The sequence below is a fragment of the Castor canadensis genome, chromosome 9, assembly GCF_047511655.1.
Source record: "Castor canadensis chromosome 9, mCasCan1.hap1v2, whole genome shotgun sequence".
NCBI lineage: Eukaryota > Metazoa > Chordata > Mammalia > Rodentia > Castoridae > Castor > Castor canadensis.
In genome coordinates this window covers 121,076,513-121,097,885 of record NC_133394.1, presented here as the reverse complement: position 1 = coordinate 121,097,885, position 21,373 = coordinate 121,076,513, and the positions used below count along the sequence as shown (strand labels likewise).

The 21,373-nt window shown below is 40.4% G+C and overlaps 1 protein-coding gene across 1 annotated transcript in view; it reads right to left on the bottom strand.

The window, feature by feature from the left end:
• Positions 1-10,725: 10,725 nt before the first annotated feature.
• The window catches only part of Bend4 (BEN domain containing 4), a 37,815-nt gene continuing 27,167 nt past the window's right edge, over positions 10,726-21,373 (bottom strand). The window contains exons 4-5 of the mRNA XM_020167233.2: positions 19,592-19,832; positions 10,726-17,340 (exon numbers count right to left, since the gene is read on the bottom strand). Coding sequence (XP_020022822.2) covers positions 17,123-17,340; positions 19,592-19,832 — 459 coding nt within the window. The 3' untranslated portion in view covers positions 10,726-17,122. The remainder of the gene's footprint in view (positions 17,341-19,591; positions 19,833-21,373) is intronic.

Here is a 21,373-nt window from a genome sequence, read left to right as displayed (position 1 = left end):
ACTGTAGTTGCCATCTCGGATCTCCTCCACTTTTCTTTTTTTAAACCCTTTTGCTACCATATCCACCAGTTCCACCACCAGATAGATCCATAACCCCCACCATAATCTTCCTGTGTTAAGGTCCCTTTGTCCTGCAACCTAACATATTCACAGATTCTTGGGGTTACAATGTGGGGAGCTATTATTTTGTCTTCTAATAAAGATAAGGGATACTTAGATAAGAAATACAGTCAACTTCATTTATTAGGGTTCTCTAGAAAGGCAGAACCAATGGGGAATAAAATAAACAATAGAGGATGAGTAAATGGATGGATGGATATGGAAGGAAGGAAGGGAGGGAAGGAAGGAGGGAAGGAGGGAGGGAAGAGGAAAGGAGGAAAAAGGGAGGGAGGAAGGAAGGAGGTGAATTATTAGAGAACTTGACTCACTTTGTTATAGAGGCTGAGCAGTCCCACCACATGCTGTCTGTAAGCTAGAGACCATGGGATGCTGGTGGCATGGTGCAGTCCAAGTTTCAAGAACCAGGGAAGTCAATGTGTAACTCAGTCTGAAGCCAAAGGTCTGAGAATCCAGGGGAGCTGGGGGACTGCTAGTGTAAATCCCAGATTCCAAAGGCTGGGCAGCCTACAGTTCTGATGTTTAGGACAGAAGCAGGGTGTTCCAGCTCTAGGAGATGAGAGAGAACTGCTTTTCTCTTCCTTTTGTTCTCTCTGGGTCCCCAGATGACAGTCCCCATATTGAGGACAGATATTCCTCACTCTGTCCACCAAATCAAAAGACAGTCTCCTCTGGAAACACCTCCCTTTCATATCCAGAAACAGTGCTTTACCAACTCTTCAAGTATTCATCCCTCGAAGCAGGCAATCTGACACCTAAGATTTACCATCACACTTCACATCAGAAACCATGCAAGCCAGGCCAGGCATAGAGGCTCCACTTGTACTTGGAGCTACTTTGTAGCAGAGATCAGGAGGATCATGGTTTGAAACCAGCCCAGGCAGAAAGTTCATGAGACCCCATTTCAATCTTAAAAGCTGGACATGGTGGCCACACCTGTCATTCCAGCTATGCAGCTAGGAGGATGTGGTCTGGCTTGCTTGGACATAAACACAAGATCCTAACAGACACTAAGGCAAAAAAGGGCTGGGAGTGTGGATCAAGTGAGTAGAGCACCTGCCCTACATTCAGACTCCACCAAGGCCAAAAAGAAAATTATGCAAACCAGATGAAGATAGAATAGCATCTTTAAAATGCTGAAATAGAAAAATTCTCAATCTAGAATATATGTATTCAAAATGAAGGCAAAATAAAGAATTTTTTAGATACAGAAAACTGAAAAAATTCATCACCAGCTGACATGTACTGTAAGAAATGCTAAAGCACTTAAAAATGCAGAGAGTAAAGCAAGTCCTTTAAAGAGAAGGAAAATGAAGCTAGATAGAGATGGGGATCAACACAAAGAAATGAAAAACACTGAGGCATGTGACTAAGTGTATGATTTTTCCTGATGTTAAAAAATGCCTTATTAGCAAACATAAGAATGATGTATTACGTGGTGTGTATCAGTACAATAAATACAATGTTTGGGAGCACTAGCACAATACTGTCATAAGAGAAGAAACAGTATAGTGAGGTTCTGGTGTGCACAGTGGCATATTGCTTGAAGGGAGAATGTGACAAACTGAAAACATATTCTGTAAACCTATAAACTATGAAGCAACCATGAAAAAAGAAAACAAGATGTATAACTAATAAGTCTACCCAGGACATAAAATGGAATAAAAATACAGTCCAAAACAAGGCAGAAAAAGAGGAAAAAAGGAAACAAAGGATGGACCTAAAGGAAAGTAAATAGCAAGATGATAGATTTAAATTGAACTATAGCAACAACCACATTACATATGAATGGTCTAAACACTTAAAAACAGAGATCAGATTAGATAAAAAAGACCCAACTGTAAGATATCTATAAAAAATGTATTTTAGGGCTGGGCTGTGGCTCAAGTAATAGAGAGCTCACCTACCCAAGGCCCTGAGTTCAAACCCCAATACCACAAAGAAAAAAAATCCATTCCTTAAAAAATCTGTTACAAAGATACACATACATTATGAGCAAGAGAATACAGTAACTTACTCCATTCCAATATCAATCAAAAGAAAGCTAAAATGAATATAATAATATCAGATAAAGTATATTTTTCAAAATTACCAGGGATATTGGGGTTATGGCTTCTTTAGGAAGTCATAATAATCCTAAATATTTATCTAAATATAGAGTTTCAAAATACAGGAAGCAAAATAGTGATAGAACTGATAGGAGAAATATATAATCCCAAACAACACCCTTTTCACAATAATCAATAGAATAAGTAGTCAGGCCTAGTATGATAATCTATGCCTATAATGCCAACACTCGGGAGGCTGAGGCAGAAGGATCAACCCAAGCTTGGCCTACAAAGTGAGTTCTAGGCCAGCCTGAGCTATGTACACAGTGAGACCCTGTTTCAAAAAAGAAGTATGCAGAAAAATCAGTAAGTATACAGAAGATAGGAAGAACATTAGCTACTAACTAAACTTAGTGGCATTTACAGTGAATGCCTGTAGAAGCAGAATGCACAATCTCTCTAAGGGCAACTGGACTATTTACCAATAAAGACCATTTGCTGGCCATAAAACAAGCTTAATAAAGTTAATTGGATTTAAATCATACTAAGTATGTTCTTTGACCACAATGAAATTGAATTAAAACCTATAACTAAGAAAATTAAAACAGAAAAGAAAACCTAAAACATGAAAAACTGAAGTACATGACATACAAAGACCAGGAAGGCGGGAAAAGAAGGGTGTGGTTGTAAGATTGCTGCCCCATTCATGAAGCTGTGTGATCTAGTTCATGGTTATTTCCACGCAGACTGCCATAAAGATGGATATTGTAACTCACAGCAACCTTTAAAACATACACACACATCAACAAATAAGGTAAGAAAGGAACAAAGGTGAGACAAAAAATAATAGTATGTTTGTTTTCATTCTAATATTAATTTGAAGAGGTAGAAATTATTTTAAAAATAAGGGAACAGATTCAGAGAGCTTTAAACAGTTTTCCTAAGATGACTCGCCCAGTTTATACCAGGATTGGGATCTGAATTCAGATTCCAAGGCCTACATACTTTATTTCAGGCAAAAGTACTGTGTCATGCTGTGCATGCATACATGCAGATTTTAGCTGCCGATGTAAAAAAATTAACTGAACCCGTGTCTTCCTTGGTGTGCATATGGTAGGTACTTAAACTTCCATGTGCCAATATAACTAAAATATGTTCTCACTTTTCAAATTATATTGAAGCCATGTAAGAAAATTCTTCGTTTTAGTGTGTCCCCATCTGTCTTCATTCTCCTTCATAGGCCAGGACTTGTCTAGATTCCCTACAGCTGAGGGAGCAGGGAAAGACAGTGTCAGGAACCGGACACACTACCTGCTGTACAGCGCTGAGTCACTGACCACAGACAGGACAGCCTAGGTCATTTCCCACAAGCCTCTGCAAATCTTAATGCTTCTTGCTGTGTGTATTGTTCTTGTTCATACACACACGTACATGAGCACAGTGCACTATGAAAATTCAGAAATATTTTATAGCTCCATACAATATGCCAGGAGCTGTGACAGGCAAAATATATTAAATGGTGAAAAGAATTATGTCCTCTGACATCATATAGCTAAAGTCCTGTGGGGGGTGGGTACAGACTTTACATTAAAGAAAAATCACAAAGTTGGGCATAGTGGTACATACCTGTAGTCCCAGTTACCTGGGAAGGATGAAGCAAAGAGAGTCACTTAAGCCCAGGAATTCAAGGCCAGCCTGAACAACACAGTGAGCCCCAAAGTTATATTATATAATATTGTCTGTCCTAAGTGATGTGATAGAAATAAGGTGACCAATCTGGAACAATATGAGAAGAAACAGAGACATCCCCACCCCCACCCCATCCACTCTTGAGAGAATTGTTACCAGATATGTTGTCTGTTTTTTGTTTTCAGATTTCCAGGATGTTCTGTGGCTATCCATTGTTAACCATGAATTCGATGGGGATAGGTGCTTCTTTCATCAAACATATTGAAGACTCTGAAACTGTCACAAACCAAGCCAGCAGTTGACAATAGTAACATAGTTTAGTAATAAAGCAATCCTCTTGCATCCAAGTTATTTGTTCATTAACTTTATTTTTTAGAACAGGTTTTAGGATCATAGCAAAATCGGGAGACCTAAGTTTTCCGACAGCCCCTTTCCCTTACCCCTGACATAGCTACCGGATTCTCAACATCCCACACTGGAGGTGTGCACTTGTTGCCACCGGTGAACCCACACTGACGTATCATTACCTGAAACCACAGCTTACATTAGGGTTCATTCTTGGGGCTGTACATTCATAGGCTCAGACAAATCTATAATGACATTCTCCATCCTAGCCTCAAGTGCTGTCAAAAGCCCCTGTGCCCCGCCTGTCTATCCCTGCCCCCCTACCCCGTCCCTGGCAACCACTGACCCTTACCTGTCTCTACAGTTTTACCGTTTCCAGAATGTTGTATAGTTGGAATCGCACAGCCTTTTCATGTTGTGTAAGTTTCCTCTGTGTCTTTCCACAGCTTGGTAACTCATTTCTATGAGCACTAATAAATATTCAATTTCTGGATATACCACAGTTGTAGTTTTTATCCACTCACTCACTGAAGGCCATCCTGACTGCTGAATAAACCTGCCACAAGCATCTGTGCACGGGCATGGAAGTGTTCAGTTCATTCGGGGAAATACCAAGGAGCGTGGCTGCTCAAACACCTGAGAGTGTTTGGTGTGAGAATCTACTGAACTACTTCCACTGCAGCGGCCCCACCTTGCAGTGCCACCAGCAATGAGTGAGAGCTCCTGTTGCGCCACAGCCTCTCCTGCATTTGGTGGTGTAGGCATCCTGGATTTGGCTGTTGGGACAGGTCAAATAGGATAGTGATGTCACCTTGTTGCTTCAGCTTGCATTTCTTCCATGACTTGATGGGAGCATCTGTGCATCTTCTCTGATGAGGAGTGTCGTAAGGCCTTTGGCCCCATCTTAAATTAGGTCACTTTCAGCTGGGTGCTGGTGGCTTCACATCTGTAATCCTACCTACTCAGGAGGCAGAGGTCAGGAGGATTGCGGTTCGAGGGCCAGGTTGGGGAAATACTTTTGTGAGACCCTATCTTGAAAAAACCTAACACAAAGAAGGGCTGGTGGAGTGGCTCAAGTGGTAGAGCACCTGCCTAGCCAAGTGCCAAGGTCCTGAGTTCAAACCCCAGTACAAAAAAAAAAAGGGTCATTTTCATATAGTTACATTTTAAGACTTCTTTGTATATTTTGAGTAACAGTCTTTGGCAAATATTTTTAGTTCTCTTGAGTGTCTTTCACAGAGCATAAAATTTTAATTTTAATAAAGTCCAGCTTGTCGATTCTTTTGTTCATCATGCCTTTGGTGTCAATCTAAAGTCATGGCCAAAACTCAGGATGTCTACATTTTATTACGTGTTATTTTCTATATGTTTATAGTTTTGTATTTCACAAGTTGGCCTGTGCTCTATTTTGAGTTAATTTTGATGCAGAGATTAAGGTCTGTGCCCAGATTCATTTCTGGCATGTGGGTGCTTGTTCCGGCACCACTGATAGAAAAGGCAATTCCCCCACTGCACTGCTGCTGTTGAAAGTCAGTTGACTGTGTTCACATGGGCCAATCTGTTGCATGGACTTCTGTTTTTCTTTTTACCAATACCACATTGTTTTGACGACTATAGCTTTATAGTATGTGTTTAAGTCAGCTCGTGTCAGTACTGAGACCTGTTCTGACCCTGCAGTGCTGAGTTGGCTATTCTGAGTCTTTTGCCTCACCATATAAACTTCAAGTCAATTTGTCAATGTCCACAGAATTCCTTGCTAGGACACTGACTGGGATTTGTAGAATCTACAGATGAAACTCAGACAGGCACCCTCATAAAACTGAGTCTTCTGTCCATAAGCGAAGACTCTCCATTTAAGTTGATTTCTTTCATCGATTTTGTAGTTTTCCTCATTTAGATCTTGTACATGTGTTCTTAGATTTACACCTAAGTGTTTTGTTTTGGGGAATGCTAATATAAATGGGATCGTGTTTTTATTTTATGGTTCTGGGGTTTGAACAAAGGGCCTTGTGTTTGCTAGGCAATGTGCTCTGTTCTACACCTTGAGCCATGCCTCCAGCCAGTTTTGCTTATTTTTTGGATAGGGTCTCACATTTTTCCCCATGGCCAGCCTTAGACTCTGACCCTCTTATCTATGCCTCCCACGTAACTGGAATTATAGGTATGCACCACCATGCCCAGGTTTTTGGTGAGATGGTGTCTTGCTAACTTTTGGCCTGGGCTGGCTTTGAACGGTGATCCTTCAGATCTTTACCTCCTAAGTAGCTAGAATAGCCGCCACGACCCACTGCACCCAGCTGGTATTACGTTTTTAATTTCATATTCCACTTGTCTGTTTCTGATACAAATGATTTCATTTTCAACAAGGATTTCTATAGTAGTCTGTTTAGGAGGAAGGGCTGTCACCTGCAATTATTTTGAAGGTTATTCATCCTTTCTTTTTCTACTGCTAGAAGAATGATTTTGTCTTTAGTTCATGGACTGGGTAGACTCCCTGGATTGGCCTCATGGCTATAGCGCTTCCCTGCTCCTGGCTGTGCCCTGGGCACTCTTGCTAAGTATCTGTTTCCTCATCTGTAGCATGAGGATGATTTTTACAGCTTATCTATGGCTCATTAACAAGATTCATTGAAATAATGATAGCAACACGCATAACCCAATGATCCAAGAAATGCTGACTATTCAAATTAAGAATTAAAAGGTCATCTGTGAGCAAAGCACTGGTGGCTCACACTTGTAATCCTAGCTACTAGGGAGGCAGAGATCAGAAGGACTGCAGTTCAAGGCCAACCCAGGCAAAAAGCGAGACCCTATCTCAAAAACATCCGAAAAAGCAGTAGTGGAGTGGCTGAAGTGGTAGAGCGCCTGCCTAGCAAGCTTGAGGCCCTGAGTTCAAACCCCAGTACCACCAAAAAAAAAAAAAAAGAAACCAACAACCCAATAGAATAAAGGCCATGATGCAAAGCAAAGCTCTCTGGATTTTAATAAGGCAGAACCGGAGATCTTTGAATCACCCAACTCATCCTTTTCCCTCTGCACTTCACCGTCACCTAGAAGGCAATGCGACAAAAGTGGGTTCTACTGAGCCGTCGTTTCCAGTATGGTCCTCCAGAAGATGGGGAAGGTGGCGGCCATTGGAAGATCTGGCCTCCTGATCCCTTCCTTGCATGTTGCAAAATCTAGCCACGGTCCCCACGGGAAACATTTCCTGACTGGGAGTTTCAGAGCCACCAACCTCTGTCGCATCCTCCAGCTGATGGTGTCCTGCTCTACTGGTCTAGACACTCCCTTCTCCCTTGTAACTCCAGTCCACTCTGCCCACTCCGGTGTACCAAGTGTCTATTAAACTATTTGAACAGCCTCTGGCTCAAACACCAGGTGTGTATCACTAAGCCTGTCTATGAGAAGTCTGAACAGCCACTTTCAAAGTGAAGGGAGAAAGAGGACAGGAGAAAGAAGGATTTGGGCACACACCAAATCATACAAGGACAATGCGCTGAACTGTCACATACCACAGCTGAGATGTTCAAAGTTCACTGCCTTGGTATGGCAAAGCCACAGATTAGGTGGCACTTCCTGTCATTTAATGACTGAATCAGTTTCATTTGGGGGAGCAACTTGCTGGATGAATTTGGGATTTTTTCCTCCTAATTAATAGCGCCTGGTCATTTTTCTCCTAATAGTTACCCAGCCATTAGCTGTATACTTCAGTCCAGTTCAAGAACTGAAGTACACAGCTAACCAGGCATGTCAAGCTCTTGACAAATATATGCATGTGTATAACCAGTTGAAACGGGATTTGATTGCCCAGTTATATAAGTGGTATATTAATCGGCATTCTTTAAAATCTGCTTATCTAGTATTCTATTCTGGACATTTCATACAAATGGAATCATACAATGGGCCTTCTGTGTTTGGCATCTTAATACATTCTCAAGGTTCGTTCATGTTACAGTGTGCTGTACTCATGCCTGTTTAGGACTAAACAATATTTCACTGTGTGGCTATATCATATTTTGTTTATCCATTCATCAGTTGGTGGCCATTTGGATTATTTGCACAATGAACACCTGTGTCCACCTTTTTGTGTAGTTGGGTTTTACCATAACCTTTTTCCTGTGCTGGGATCAAATTCGCAGCCTGCACATGCTAGGCAAGTGCTCTACTACTGAGCTATACCAGGAGCCCGATTAACTCTTTCATAAAGTGCCCATCTGTTTTCCAAAGAGACTGCACCACTCTGCTTTCCTACCAGCAGAGGGTTTTCTTTTCATTTAGCCAGCTGAGTGAAGTGGTACCTGTGGCTTGATTTACATTTCCCTAATGATTAAAGATGGTGAACATCTTTGCATGTGCTGAATGCAATTTGTCTTCTTTGAGATATATTCAGATTCTTTACCTAGTTTTAATTGGGTTAACTTGTCTTTATTGCTGAGTTATGAGTTCTATATATTCTGGCTCTTAGATTTTATGTTTTTTGAGACAAGATCTTCCTATTGTAGCCCAGGCTGGCCTCAAACTCAATATTCCTATCTCTGCTTCCCAGTGGCTGGGATTACAGGCTTGCATGACAACTCCTAACTTGACTATTAGATTCCTTTTTGGAGTACTGGGGATTAAACCCAGGGCCTCATGCATATTAAGCAAACACTCAACCACTGAGCTACATCCCCAGTCCCTAGACACATGATTTGCAAATATTTCCTTATTCTGTTAGTTTTTTTTCTCACTTTTCATGCCTTTGAGGACCTAAACCTTTTCACTTCGTTGAAGTCGGTTTTAGCTTTACTCTTTTGTTACTTAAAGCTTTTGCCAAACCAAGATCATGATTTATTCCTGTCTTAAGTTTTAGCTCTTAGAATATTCAAGTCTGTGATCTGTTATTTTTGTGTATGTGGCGTTGAGGTGGGGGTCCAGTTTCATTCTTTAGGATATCCTATTGTCCCAGTGTGGCTGAGTAAAAGACTACCCGCTGCCCTGTTTTGGTATCCTTGTTAAAAACCAACTGAGGCCAAATGAGGTAGTGCTTACCTGTTAATCCCAGCAACTCAGCAGGAAAAGGCAGAAGGATCACAGTCCAAGGCCAGCCTGGGCAAAAGTGTGAGACCCTATGTGAAAAAGTGAACTAGAAGTAAAAGGTCTGGTAAAGGTGTGTCTCGGGTGGTAGGGAGCTTATTTAGCAAGTGCAAGACCCTGAATTCAAGTTCCAGTACTACCAAAGGGGAAAAAAAGAGACCATGAATGTAAGCATTTATTTCTGTTGTCTTGCATTTCCATATAAATTTTAGGATCAACTTGGCAATTCCTGTAAAGAAGCTGGCTGACTTTCTGATAAGAATTGCATTGACTCTGTAGATCACCTTTCCTAAATCTTCTACTCCATTATCATGGGATACCTTTCCATTACTAAGTTTTCAAGATTGTTCAAGGCTGGCACTTATTTTGTTGTATTAGCGCCTAAGCAGGTGGCTCTGTATGCTCTTAAATTGTATTTTCGTATGTTTTATTGCTAGTGGATGGAAGCAAAGCTGATTTTGTATTCTGACCTTATATCCTGCAACGCAGATGAACTTTTTTCAGTGAGACGGGTTTGAACTCAGGGTTTAGAGCTTGCAAAGCAGGCACTCTATAACTTGAGCCACACCTCCAGTACATTTTGTTCGTGTTATTTTGGAGATGAGGTCTAGCAAACTATTTGCCCAGGCTGCCCTTGAACCTCAATTCTTCTGATCTCAGCCTCCCAAGCAGCCAGGATCACAGGGTGAGTCACTGGCACCTGCTGCTGAACTTTTTTTGATTAGTAGCTTTACCCCTGCTCCCATGTTAATCTCATTTTAGTTCATACTGTAATTCTAAACAAAAATATTTGGAAATTATTTTTTATCCAAAACTACTGGCTGAAAATCTGCATCTCTAGAGCAAAAATAAAACACCTTTACATTTCCCTAAAATGAAAGTGTTTTAGCTTTTACTTGGTCTGGTTTTATGAAATAATGCTTATTCAATTCTAAAGCTCTATAATGGTTATGCCAGATTTATACTTTATGCAGTAACTAAACAAAGGTGGGAAGCCACCAACCATGCCACCTTTCTTAGCCACAGTTATTTTGCTTTTCTACTGAAAGCACTGCCAAATACCATAAGCAATCAATATTTGTTCACTTTTAAAGGTCATGAGGAACTAACCATAGAGTTTTTTTCCTTCCTGATGGAATGGCAGTATAAGTAGGAAGCATGAATTAAATGTGTTTATGTACAGAATATTGGATAGGCATGCTCTTAAGTTACATGTCGCTCCTAGATCATCACTAGTTGTCCTTTTCAGTCAAAGATCAAATGAATTTTTGGATTTCTGGTCACTTCCCTGACATAGAGGGTATATTTTGGTTTTAAGCATCTAATATTTTCTTTGCATTCAGAGATAAGCAGAAAAGAGTCAGGTTTGTGGGGGAGAGTACTCTTATTCAAAAAACCAGAAAAGTTTCTATAATGAATTGGTGAAAGATACAAAAGTAAATTCAACCACTTAACAGACTTGACATTTATTGTGCAATTTTATCCCCAACAGAACATGTGGCATTCTAGAGGTATATGAGGTAATAAAATCAATACTTCAATTAGAACACCAGAAATAATTGACTCTAGTAACAAATGTCTCTTATAATTAAAAATATTGAATGCTTAAAAAACTCTTATAACATTTTAAGTTCCTAAAAGAAATGTCTAACACTTAAAAAACAACTTACTCTTCTATATAAATTGCTCACAAAATTTTTGCTAATCTATATTACACTATGCATTTGTAGCTTTATTAACATGTCCCTAGTGGGTATTAACTCTACACAGTACAATCAAATAGAAATTATTCATAGAGAATCCACAAGACTTCAACAATAAAAATATTAGGATCAATGGATCTGTCACAGTTTCTCCACAAGTATTCATCATAGAAAACAGAGTAAAGGCAAGTTGGCCCCAGTGTTAGGCTGCTACATGACGTTCTGGAGAGGAGAGATATAAAGGCAATGCTTAATCTGGGCCGGTTCAGGCTGGACCAGTGACCTTCAAAGTTTTGTGACCCACTTATGGCATGCCCTGTTCCCAAGCACAAACCAGGCCCCTCTTGGCTCTGGCATGCCTTGACCTGAGCCATAGCCAAAGGGATGTTAAAGCCAAAAATACAGGAAAGAATCAACAGATCAGTTCTCACAGTGACATGGTAAATTAAAACCCTCTGTGCCACACCAGACTCATCAAGTACAAAAATAATGAATGTGAAGAGAATGGAACATTGGCTGATGTTCAGTGCCATTTCTTGGAGCTCCCAAAGACCATCACTTCACTAAGTTCTAACATTTCTTTTGTATTTCTGCATTTTTACGATGGAAACCAATTAAACAAATGCGAATGAACTAGTGGTTTTAATTCACTCCTTTAAACTTTTCTGGTCATCACAGGATTTTACATAGGTAAAAAAACCTCATGCAGGAATTTGGGCAGTTCTCAGAGGGATATGTACTTTGTATGTAAGTATCAACATGGTTTATTTTTATTCATTTTTTGGCAGTGATGGGGACTGAACTCAGGATCCTGTGCTTGTCAGGCAGGTGCCCTACCACTTGAACCACACCTGCCAGCTCTCAACATGCTTTAGAAGTAGTTTTCAGTAGCATAAAAGTATTAACTTCCCCTTGATGGCAAAAGTAAAACAAAAAGTTCACTCTCAAGTGTTGGTAGGTTTTGAGAACTATGCTTGACTACTGGGAAAACTGAACTGGTAAGCTTGCTTACTAAGCCCAAAGTGATTTTCTTAGTTGAATACTCTGGGAAGTTTTCCTATCCATAATATGGAGATAATAACAGGAACACCCTCAAAGAGCAGCTGTGAGGATGAAAAGGAGAAGACATTAAAGTGCTTATCAAAGCAACTGACACCTAAGAACTCAATAGTTAATTTGTTAGTTATCTATAGTTAACCATTGTTGTAGTAAATGTTGCAAATTGGCCCAAACTGTTTTTCAACATGCCAAGACACATTTGGCCATTTGTACTGGTGCAATTATTCTGAGAATCTGAAAAGGAACAGGTTTGCGAATGGGTCTTACTAGCAGATGTATTTTCATTGCAATTTGGGAAATTATGACTTAATGAAAACAGTCACTATATTATCCAGCTATGGATACTTATGAGGAAAATTAATCTTATCACTGTTATTGCAAGATTTGGTAATTTAGTGCTTTCAATTGACCAAACTGTCCTCTCAATGTTTCTTGTAATTCAATAGTGTGTGTGTGTGTGTGTGTGTGTGTGTGAGAGAGAGAGAGAGAGAGAGAGACAGAGAGAGAGATAGAGAGAAGAAGAAGGGAGGGAGGAAAGAAGGGAGGTAAGGAAGAACGGAGAAAGGGAAGGAGAGAGAGGGAGAAAGGGAGGGAGAGAGCAGGAGGGAGGGGGGTGTAAAGTGGTATCTAGTGTGTAAATATATCAGCTGAAGTTTCAAGATTCACATTTAAAAAGTATTATTTTTGCTCTTCATGTTGTCTGATGTCAATTCTCTCTTCTCTAAAAAACAGAAATAAAAGAACCAATACCACTGGCTGACAATACACATAGCTTTGCCAGCAGCTGGGTGACATTCTCCTCCATTATTTCAAGTGAAGTGGTTATTTTTATCCAGTACTTACATGACTGAAAGAAGCCATCACTATGTTTACAAAAATACATCATAATGATACATACTGCTGTTTAGACACATTTACATTAGAGTTCTAACTCAAGCATTCTATTTGACATGTTTTGCCAAGCAGTTTTGGCAAGTGTCACCACATTAAACATACACCGTCAAGACTTGCACCATATGTGCAAAATCATTTTCTATTACATTTCTACAAATCCGTATGTAAGAGCTGTCAAAAACTACACAGATCTGCACTATGAAATGACACAGCACTGAATGAGGAAGGTTATACATTTAAATCTTTTCTAAAAATGAAGTTTTCTAAGAATGACACTTTTTTGAGATAACTGAAATCTAAATGAAACTAAGGAGGTAGTCAGTGGGCATTAGGTTTAGGTCTAGAGCACATACTGAATAACAGAATCCAAATGAGGGCTGAGGCCTGGGGTTCAACCCCCAGCACCTGAAACAAAACAGAATGCAAATGAGGGTAATGTATGTTTTGTTTTTCTCAATGTAGTATATGTTTCACCTTTACATGATGTTTCATCCATAGTCTAAGAGCAACAGGAAGGAGGCACAAGTCACTGAAAGTGTCAGGGAAATGCAGACATCACAAAACTGCAGACTCCAAAGTTTGGATTACTGTCCAGATTTTGTGTAAACAGCTGGTGTTATAAGAAGAGTTACTGAACTTAAACATTCTATCAACATCAGTTACCATTTGTTGATGCCACATACAGTAGTTGGTTCAAATAAAAGGCTATAGTACCTTATGTATTTCCTTACAATCCTGATGAGTGACTGTCTTCTACCAATGTGTTCAACACTGACAAAGGGATAAGAAGTGACCCACAATATAAAATTGCCCACTTACGCTAAGGCTGTGAAGTGGCTACATGTCTCTCTTACTTCTTATCAAAGGACATGGCAACAACTTTCTGCACTATGTTATCCCTAGCTTCCTGGTGAAGCCTTCTGAAACAGAAATGGTGACAGTCACCTAACTGCTATGGTGGAATGAGGAACACCGAGAGTGACACAAAGGTACAAGGGCTGAAGAAAACACTTTTAAGCAAGAAGGAAAGCTACAAATTGAAATGTTTGCAGTTTTTCTTGAAAGCACTTGACATGGAGGCTAAACCGTAAGATTCTACTGTTGCCTTCCATGGGTTCCTGGTCCTCCGATACAAGTCATTCCAGGGTTCTATAGCCTAAGGAGAACTTTGCTTGGGCTTCAGAGTTCAGTGTAAAAGGCAGGCAGTGACCCATGTCATTTTCATTTGGAAATGACTTGTGCTTCCTCCCTGTTGCTCTTAAGACTGTGGATGGGACCAGATAGCTGGGACTTTGAACCCATCTAGACTCTGACAAAAACATCACTTAGTCATATTGTGGTCAGACCAACCTGTGGCACAACTACATCCTGAGCTGTTTTAATTCAATCTATTTCACACCACTACTAAAATGACTCAAGGAGAATTCTAAAAATTGGTATTAAGACTAGGATTCTTGTTGTGAGAGCAATGTGACCAAGTGCCAGCCAGAAATGTGAAGAACCAAATTAAGATAAATAAACAGTATCTTCAGATCTCCAGAGAGCAACTGAAAGGCTGGAAAACAATGGCATCCAAACTTTAGTGGTGAGCTTTTAAGCTTGCCACGTAGAGGCCAAATGGAAAGCAAATGGACATCCTTTGTAAGCTCTGATTCAAATCAGGTGACCATGCAGGAAACCATCATGAACCCAGGTAACACATCAGCTTTAAATGGCTATTTGCTAAGGACAGGAGCCAGCAGAATATCTGAGCTGAGGCTGAAGCACAGTATAAGTGGCTGTTAGGGTCAGGCAATATACTAGGCTAAGGAAATGAACAATGCTAAGTATAATGGAACACCTGACTTGGGTGGAGAATCACAGGTCCTAGATCCGAGAGAGACATTAGAACTGGCTTGGGTGTTTAGTACATCATCTCTGTGGGTCTTGGTTTCTTTACATGCAAGATGGCTGACACGTAGTTCCAACACATTTTAGAATTTGTGATGTACTGTAAAACACCTGATAGAGAAATAACTCACCTAGAATAATGAGGAGAAGCAAGCTTCTAAGTGCCTTAGAAGCAAAGGTGGTATACAAGTCTAGCACAGGTGCCTTCACAGATGGTGAAAATAACAGCCATCTGCAGGTTCCCGTCCTCCCCTCCCTGCAAGGTGCTGGTGCGGGCATATCATTGTGTAAAGCAACAAAAGTGATGTACAAGTTGCTCTCATCCACTCAGCAAGGACCAGTACCACACAGGGCTCCAGGATGTGACACTCTAAGGTGATAGGAAGAAGTGTGCAGAACCAAACTTTGCCTTTCTTAAAAACAGTGGTCAAATATTGGTGCTACAGAAAAAAGGACAATGTATTCAGCAAAAAATCAGATGGAAAGGCAGATGAGACAATGCTGTCCTTCTGACCAAGATTCCCTGTCATCAAAGAATCTTGAAGATTGACTGCCCAGACCTTTAACATACCCCAAGAAGTATCTTTTTACCTCAGATAGCCAAAGACACTGTTCTCATGGTTGCCATAAGCAACATCACATTTGACTCTATCATTTCTTTTACTTTCAAACTTTACAGCTAATTTGGCCAAAACAGGATTCCAACAGTGATTCTATCTACACCTTTTAATAAATCTTGCAAATGATTACCTCCATAAGCATCAAACTTCTCAATGGATGAAAGCTAATCATCAAAAGAAAGCCAGAGAAGGACCTGCTGCTAGGATTTTGTACACACTGGACACAAATCTATGATTTTACTTCAACAAAAAGTGTCCAAAATCCTTTATAAATGGGTACTCATAAATTTAAATTTCTGCCCCATCTTCAAAACTTTTAGTTGTGTAGGAGATGACATAAATAGCCTCCAATAAGGCTGCTATTGCAATGCTGCCCATTCAGCTTTTTGATCAACAAAAAATGTAGTGATATGAACTAGCTTGGTAATAGGAGTCTCTCCTCGCCTCCAAAGATAAACTCTCAGAAGAAATGATTCTAGCACCTCTGTAGCATTTGCTGGTAAGGGAAGGTTCCAAAGACACCACTAATTTCACAGATGGAGCTAAACAAATTAAAGTGGGTGGGAGAGGAACAGTATTAACTTAGCCAGAGTGGAGAGTTCGAGGGAATGCTAGGGGAAAGAGAGATAAGCACAGTAAGGATGAAACATTCTCATCAATGACAATGAAACTGACAACAAAACAGAAGTTTCATATAAATTCTAAACATCAAGTCAGCACAGAAAGGCCCTTGAATTTCAGAGAAATCACTGACAAGCTCATTGCATAGTTGTCAGAATGGCCTTTAAGCTTTGTCTACAATGCCAGCATCTCTAGTTAATGTAGTAGACACCACAGTCTCACTATGTGTTTGGTCTTCAGTGCACCAAACTGTGATGAAGTTTCATTGTTCAACCCATCATTATGGCATTGTGTCAACAAAGCCTGAGGCTATGAAACTGTGGATCTATGAACTTACGAAATCGAGCATCTGAAAATGGTTTTGGATCTTTGGATGTTTCTTGACTGACATAGTGAAGAGCTACGGTTTGTAAACTCCAGAGAACACGTAGTACCTTCCTGATCAACACAGCGAAGTTTTCTAACAGAAAAGTAGCTAACTTCCAATTAACTACTGTCATACAGATGGGCTCTGTCTGTTCTCTGGCTTTTTGTTAACAATATACCTTGTGATGTATAATAGACCTTGTAACCTATCCTGTGTCTTTGCTCAGAAATCTGAATTTAAATCTTTGGAAAACATAAAGACAACTTATTTGAATTAAGTAAGACAATGCTTAAATAACTCCATGTCTTAGCTCCTCCAACAGGCAGGAGCACAAACCTACCTTTCCTTGGAGACCAGCTCTGCTCAGGAGGCAGGGCTGACTTGGAAGATTTGGGGCAGGTAACCTACTTTTTCACCCTTAGTGTCTAGCCAAGAATCATTTTATATCAAACGTAGTTTTTCTTTTTATAATATAATAGTCTGGAAGTCTGTTGTGGGTGCTAGAGACTTCCCAAATAACCCTAAAATGGGTTTCTATGTGGGAGTGGTAGCAATAGGTGAAGACAGTTTTAAGGTTGAGGATGTGTAAAGTATGACAGAATAACATGCTTTGGATTCTCAGGTGGCAGTAAACATACATTCACAACTGGAGCTCTTAAAAGGACTGGCTGCTACAGTGGGAGATTCTGTCCACTAATCCCCAGATCCATCCTGTGAACTTTTATTGAAGACTTCATCCTGTGAAGCCTGGTGATCAATCCCTTCATAAAACGAGCCACCGTTGTGCAGGAAAGTCCCCACCGCCCGCCCCTGCCGGGCGTGACCCACAGCGTCGCTGAACACTTTGTTTATCTGCTCCTCCGAGGGCATCCACCAATCAGGGTTGGAAGTACAGTGCATCCTAATGAATTCTGTAGGAATATACACAACAGTAAAAAAGAGAGAGAGAAAAACACAGCTGGTTTTGACAGATGATGACAGGACAGGCTGCTTACATGTTCACAGAAGCTCTATCAAAAAAGCTGCATGGGAGAGCCAATGCAATGCCATGAGGATGTCACGCACTACACCCAGCTTATTCCACACAAATCTTCTCACGCACAAAAGTAAAATTCACACAAGTAAGAGGTAGCCCTCTATAGAACATGAGCTGTTGAAAAGAAAGTTTAAGTCTGATTAGGAAAACATGGTGTGCACCATGCCTCATGTAAACTAGGGAGTACATTTCAAAACCTACGTTGTTACCTGCACCCATTTTGAGAAAATTAACTTTCTCCAGAAGGATAGCAAATATCATCAGCATGGTATTCACTAACCAGCTGCTAGTTTGAAAATGGAGTACAATAAAATAACAGGGTCTCAATGAGTGAGGTGACTTCATTTTAGTTTAGAAAAGCTTTCCTTATTATTCTTAGAATGTTGCATGATGAGCTACACTTCTTCCTCTGCCACAGTATCTACACAGGTACTAGGTAAAGAATTTTTTAAATGTCATCCCATCTAAGTATTTAACTTCACCAAAAAAGCAATGTGCATGCCTCAGAGAGGGAGTAACTTCAAAGGATTCCAAAAGATAGTCCCTGTTTCTTGCGTACGTATTTTCTACTCGACGGCTGGACAGCAGCCATGGGGTGGGGCTCCACGTGAGAACCATGTTGCAAAATGCAGGCTCTGGCTAGGCAGCCAGGACAGCACCAGAACGACAGCGCACCTGTCGTACCAGTATCACGGCAGCAGCACTGGTTCTCTGTGATGTATTTTAATCTCCCAGTTTCACTGACTCACTTTTAATATGTAAAATGTAAATAAAGTTTCTGGAGAGGTAAAGAGCTGTGACACCCTTATATCTTGGCTCCTTTATAACCCTAAGGGCAACTTCTTTGCATACACAGAGAGTGCACCCTTGTCCAACCCCCAAGCTCAACACTGCCTCTTTGGTGAGTAACTCTATAATCTTTGCTAACGTTGGAGAATAAGGAAAACTGGCCAGTCCTTAAGATAGAACCCTGGAAATTTCCATCAGCCAGTCACTCTGAGTAAGTGGAATTTTCAAACTGGCCAATAGGAGCTGCTCTGCAGCACTAATGCCCAGGTTCATACTGGGATTTCTGTGGCTTCCTCAGGCACAGACTGACAGCATCAAAATTAGCGAGGGTGATAGTGACCAGGCCTTCTCCAGCCTGATCAATAAGAATCTCTGGGGTGGCGCAGGGAATCTCAGCTGCAAACAAATACTACCTATGCACCTTAAGCACCTAAGGCTTCAGGATTCAAATGCCTAGGATTAGTAAATCTGCACCCCAGGAGGAAGTGCAGGATTATACTTTCTAATAGTCAAAGCCTTACCAATAATGTTTTTAAACTGCAACTTCCTCACTAGGAAAAATTTTGATTCGGCCTAGATTAAATCAACATTAGGTCTTTCTAGCCAATTAAATTGCTATTGAACTATACCAGATAACATTTGAGCTTCTGAGAGGCATGTTGCCGTTGTGACAGTGTTCTGGTTGGCACTGTAAGGTTTCTATTTGTCTAAGTATTTGTTTATTTGCCCCTGATCAATCAACTTGCACCTCCTGATTCTTCCTCCCTACCCTCTGCCTGGCTGCAACTGTGTAGCTCAGCTATAAAGTCATCACTTGTTAATGAAATGGGATTATTTAAGTGGTATTTTTTATGAAAAAACTTTAAAAAATAAAGTCTTACTGAGTAAGGTATACTTCAGTCACTAAGGAAAATTAATTCTAAACAAATTAAGGAGTCGGGCCAACTTTTCTTGAGAAGGAAGCCAGACAGGGGCCCAGGCTTAAAATGGAAACAATATCATTTTACCATTTTTTAAAATTCCTTCCCATGTGCATTTCCCTTTGTTCCAGTTCTGCCAGAAGTGGCCATCGTGGCAGCAAAGAAAATCTGAATTTAAAGCGTGAAACATGAGGTGCTATGCAATATGTACCACTAAGTGAGAACAGCAAGTTTAAAGCAAACAAAAGGTTTCTTTACAGAGCTTCTCATACCAAACAGACGGGCCACATGAAGCCTGTAAGATCTCAGTGGAAAGAAATCAAAACACAGCAAGGCTAAACACTTGTACGGGGAGCCACAGCCAATGCAGTGAAATGGGATCACGGATAGTGGACACTGAGCGGAAGGATGCAGTACCTCGGAGGCATGTGACTTTAACTGGATCCAGAGGGCGTCTTTCGGGACCTGTCTCTCCTGACTGCACTGACCTTTTCCTTTTCCCAAGGCCGCATGAGTACTTAAGCTCATCGGTTGTGAAAACAAATCTGATGAGGTATCGCAGGAGCCGTCTCCCATCTTTCTTTGAAGAATTTACAGCCTCATCCCACTGTTTGCTCGTTATGTAGACAGGATAGTTGTTCAACAGCTGCTTGCTTCCCTGGAAAAGCAAAATATTTTCTCATTAGTTACTGAGCCAGCCAGGCAGAAGCCAAAGCGATCTCCATTTCAAAGGCAAACATGCTTTTTAACCAAGTGGCTATGCTGACAATGAACCAAGTACTGAAGAGCAGGAGTAATTGCTCACACTCACAACGGGCACTTTTCAAATTACATTTGCATTTTCTATAACAAGAGCCAATGAGGTATAATGAACACCTTTGAAAGAGGACCTATTTATATCTTGCATTTTAACAGGTAGGTTAAAATGTGTCAAGATCCAATGACAGGGAACACTATTTAAATATAACCTGTAACTTTCCTTTTCAATCTATTGAAATATGCAAAAATGACTTTGAAGAGTGTGATCAAACAGGTCCCTTCATCCTTCCGCTGGCAGTTAAGTACCTTTAGAAATGCTGCTGGTGATCTATTTTAATAAGGCATTACTTGTGTTTAATGCACCTAACACCTGATAGTCATTGCGTTACAGTGGAAGCAATGTTAAAGAGTGAATTTTAAAAGGGAAGAATTGTAGAAACTGAAGAAAAAAAAACCCACTAACAATAATGCAAAACAGATTTCCTCAAATTGCAGCTTCTGCAAATGCCACTATGTCAACTCAAAATTTTTCTTACTTTTCACCTTCATAATTTGTCTACTATAAATTTCCCAGACTAAATAAATAGCTGCAGTGGGACTAATTATGGGAATTTCTGTAACATTTATAAGTCATGTTTAGTCAACTGCACCTACATGACCATTACTTTAGTTCTGGTTTTCCATAAAATTCTACAGTCCAGGACAAATTAATTAACCCATGATCTCAGTTTTAATGTACTCCTTCCCCAGTAATTAAGGTGTACAAAATAAAGGGAAAACTCATTTAGTTTTACAACTGTGCAAATTTACTACAGGTTATAAATTTGGCACTGTTTGGGTCTGACAGGGTTTTATTTCAAAAAGTGCTCTGCTTAGTTAAGCACTGAGAGAGTAAATAGTATAGAAGCCAACAGGAAAGAGCCAGACCTGGCTAGGAATCTGTCACTAAATTGTACATATAGAAACCCAGCATTTCAGCATTCACATTTTCCTGAAAGAAGCAGTGTGACTTGGTTTTACTTTTTTTTAATGGAAGCAGTTGAAGCTGTGGTTTGTGTTTTGAATTTAGGGACAGACTGGGTTTAAAATGAATGCAGTTCCATGTCCTATTAGATTAACTTGAGCAAGTTATTTGAACTTACTGTAGCAGTTTTCCCATCTGTAAAACAGAAGACCCACATTAAAATGAGCTTACAAAGTGAACATCTGAGAGCACAGGCCAACTGGCTCTGTGGACAACAGGGAACAACCCTGGGTCCAGAGATGAACAGAAGTCAGGCAGGAATGGAGGACTCACAGGCTCTTTCGGTCTGGGCTCTCCTTTCACAGCAAGGAGGTATGTGGTATGAGTGGGTCCGGGGCAGTGAAGATGGAGAGAGGGAATGAGAGATGCAGAATCAACCAAGGGGGCCAAGCAGCCAACAAGGGTATGGGAGACAA